At 36.0% G+C, this 3661-nt stretch overlaps 1 protein-coding gene and 1 long non-coding RNA gene across 2 annotated transcripts; one reads left to right on the top strand and one right to left on the bottom strand.

Moving 5' to 3' along the window:
• The first annotated feature begins 228 nt into the window (after nucleotides 1–228).
• Nucleotides 229–2311, top strand: LOC122280696 (squamosa promoter-binding-like protein 3). The gene is made up of 2 exons (XM_043091678.1): nucleotides 229–831; nucleotides 1810–2311. Exons 1-2 carry the CDS (start codon nucleotides 464–466, stop codon nucleotides 2060–2062), a joined length of 621 nt encoding a protein of 206 aa, XP_042947612.1. The 5' UTR covers nucleotides 229–463; the 3' UTR covers nucleotides 2063–2311.
• Nucleotides 1639–2992, bottom strand: LOC122280697. Its single transcript, XR_006230007.1, has 2 exons — nucleotides 2817–2992; nucleotides 1639–2702 (listed from the first exon to the last, which is right to left on the bottom strand). It is a non-coding gene; the product is annotated as an uncharacterized LOC122280697 (long non-coding RNA).
• Nucleotides 2993–3661: the final 669 nt, after the last annotated feature.

Consider the following 3661-nt stretch of genomic DNA (forward strand, 5'->3'; position numbering starts at 1 on the left):
TAAAATTTAAATTTATCTTACAAATTAAATTATATCACATAAATACTTCATCATTCAACGTGCTCAATGCATGAGCTTGAGAATAAAAATTTTCTTATATTTAAATGGCCATAATTTATACACTACCCATTATATATATGTATATACATATTATGCACTCTAAAAGGTCAAGCATGGTTGCAACCATAAATAGCTACCAACCACTCCAATATGTGAATGGATTAGGCTCAAATATTTCCATCATGAGCAAATCCTTCTCCAAACTTGTTTTACATCAACATGTTGTTATTCACTAATATTAATGCATAATCATGTATACTGACACACTCAAGAAAATGGAGCTTGTGGTCCAGGCCTCCACCTTTCCCACCTTTCCCTTACATTTTTCGTCCCCTACATTACCCCCAAGTCCCACCCCTTTGCTCCAACCACCATCTCCTTGACAGCATTCGGCTCATCATCAATGGAGGCTAAGAGCTTTGAAGGCAAGCGAACTTTCAAAGAGAAGGTGAACAGGGATGCCATAGTCGAGGATCAAGATGTGGATGATGACTTGGATGAAGAAGAGGGCGGTGTTGAAATGATAAGCTTTGCGGATAATGATCAGATCAGAAAGAAAGCAGGCGTTAATGTTGCTGTCTCTGCAGGGAAAAGAACAGGGTCGGGTTCTGGTGGGGTGTCACCGCCATGTTGCCAGGCAGAGAAGTGTGGTGTTGATTTGACCGACGCAAAGCGGTATCATCGCCGTCATAGGGTCTGTGAATTTCATTCAAAGGCGCCCACGGTGATTGTCGCCGGACAGAGGCAACGGTTTTGTCAGCAATGCAGCAGGTCTAGGATCGATCCCCACCCAATTTTCTTTAGCATTCTTGTTTCTTCCATCTATATATGCATGGTTTAATTGGCCGTATATTTCATACTACTAGAACAGTCATCTGTATGCACGCTTCTTTCTTTTTACGAGAAAATAATCATATATATATTAAAAAACTTATTGTTGTTGTTAAAGAAAATCTTTTGCAAGCTACTAAAATATTTCTTTAGGAACAATTATTTGCGTACAACACATCCATACATTGTTTAGTTGTTGAACTGACATCTTAAATTAATTATTGATGAATCTATTACTTTTTCAATTTTTCATAAAAAAAAGTTAAATTCATCTCAACTTACTTTATACATTTTTACCTAAAAAGTTATATGCATCTCAATCTAAAAAAGTTAAACATATCTCAATAGTATTTACAAAATATTATTATTCACGACTCGACTCAACTTATCTTAACATGTTCATGAAATGATTGATTTCTGGAGACATGTTTCGCCAACACAAAGGACAAGCCATTATATATATATATATATATATATATATATATATATATGTGGTATGGTTGTGAAGCTAATTTTGAGTTGCAGTCATAATGAGCTACAGATAGCTAATCTTGAGAGTAAAACCTTAATTTCTATGTGTATGCAGCCTTGAATGTGATTACTTTCATCACTTCCAGCACCCACTTGGTTAATTTCTGAGACCGAATTGTTTACGCGCGATCGAAGAGCTTACCATCTGGAATAATTCCCAAAAATGATAGATACGTTCTAATTCTAGCTATACATGCATGTGAATAAATCAAGTGCTAGGATGTTGCATGCTAGACAAATGTATTAAAAATAGTTGACAATTAAATGCATTAATGAAAGAGGTTAATCCCCTCTTAATTTGTTTGGGATCGGGCAATTAAGCGGGGATTAATGCGCATAATTATTATAAGATCGAACTCCACATATATAATTGGAAATTATGTGCAGGTTCCATGAGGTATCGGAGTTTGATGAAGCAAAAAGAAGTTGCCGCAGACGCTTGGCCGGACATAATGAGCGGCGCCGGAAGGTCTCAGCAGATCAATCTGGTGGAGAAGCTGGCTCGAGCCGCAAAGGGGTTGGTCAACAGTCAAAGGAGACAAGTCAGATTATTAGGCAAACTGATGATCATCAAAGAGGAAGGATTCAGGTCGCAGTTCCAGCTGGGAATTCCAGCTACAAGCATCTCCAGATCAGATAAAATATTAAAAATGCTTAATTTCTGCTCTCTCTCTTCTGTCAGCCTGATGATCATATATAATAGTTTTCTATGCCGTGTACTGAGAAATAGTGTCTGTGTCGTGTTGAGATCATAGACCATTATCTTTGTAACCACAAACCTTGGGTACGTGGTTGCCTTTTGTTCTACTAGCTTCTGAGCTTGTATTCGACGTGCAAACTAATTGATGCCATATATTTATCTCTATTATATAAGTGGCTATTTTTCTTATTTTTCCGTCCATTCCGTTTATTTTTCAATTATTCATTTCCTTTTTTTTCCTTATTCTCCACTTTTAGAACACAAATCCTCTCTCTCATTGTCGACTCTCCCTCCCTCCCAAGTTCTCTCTTCAATTCATTGTGGGTAGATGTCGTCGATACCGCGGCGGCAACTTCTGGCCGCAGTGCTATTGTTTGAGGGAGGGGGGAGGATACGGTGGTGGAGTGGAGTCGGAGAGGGAGAGAAGCGATTGCAAGTGATCGCAAAACAGGGCACGACAAATAGGGCAATAAAAGACCAAACAAAAGGAAATGTAATGAGGATAAATCACAAGCATAAGCCACGAAATTAGTAAGAAAAAACTAAGAGAAAGAACAACAATGGAGGCTCACGAACAGACCTACAAATGGAGAGAAAAATAGATGAAAAATAAATGCTAAAGATGAAGAGATCTACATGGTTTTATAGTAAAAGAGAAGTAAAAAAATTAAAGACATGGAAATGGAACCATTACCAGCTGAAAATGGAGGAATGAGTGGCGGCGTTCGCTGACTTGCAGAGGAGAAGAACCGAAAATAAAATGGAGAGGAAGAAGGAATGCAGCAGACTACAACACAATGAAAAATAAAGGAAAGAAATGAAATAAAATGAAGAATGAGAAGAAGAGAAGTAACAGCCGCACGGATTGAAGAAAGGACTTTGCTACATGCAGTCGCAGCATGCAGTTGGCGTGCAGTTGGCTATACGGTATAAATAAAAAAAAATTATAAATTTTTTATATTCAAGGGGACCTACATGAATTATAAAAAGTTATAAAAATAATTTTTTTTTCATGTAGGTCCCGTATTAATTTTTTTTTATAGCCGACTGCACGCCGACTGCATCTGTCGACTGTAAAAAGTATTTCTCTTGAAGAAATGGATGAAAATTGAAACAGAAAGGAGTTGGAGAAGCAACGCCGTGCAGGAGAAAGAATAAGAAGAAAAGAAGAGATTAAGAAGCCAGAGCATTGGCAATGGTTTTTTTATCTTCATATATAAAATTATATATTTTAAAGATTGATTTTGAATATGAAAAAAAATTCTTATATTGGATTATGTATTTTTTGATCAAATAATAATAAAATAATAAAGAGAGAGAAGAGAAAAAAGAAAAGAGAGAAAAGAAAGAGTTGGGAGGAGAGAGAAAAAATAATAAAATAATATTTGAAGAAGAAAAAAGACATCTTCAAACATGAATAACGACTGTTCATAGTTATTTAAAATTATGAAGATAAATAAACCAATATAGATAAAATTGTAGCAAGTTTATTCAAATTTGATTTCAAAAATAAAGATGAATAAACCAGTACTAGTGCTC

This window comes from Carya illinoinensis, chromosome 11 (genome assembly GCF_018687715.1).
Source record: "Carya illinoinensis cultivar Pawnee chromosome 11, C.illinoinensisPawnee_v1, whole genome shotgun sequence".
In the NCBI taxonomy this organism is placed as follows: domain Eukaryota; kingdom Viridiplantae; phylum Streptophyta; class Magnoliopsida; order Fagales; family Juglandaceae; genus Carya; species Carya illinoinensis.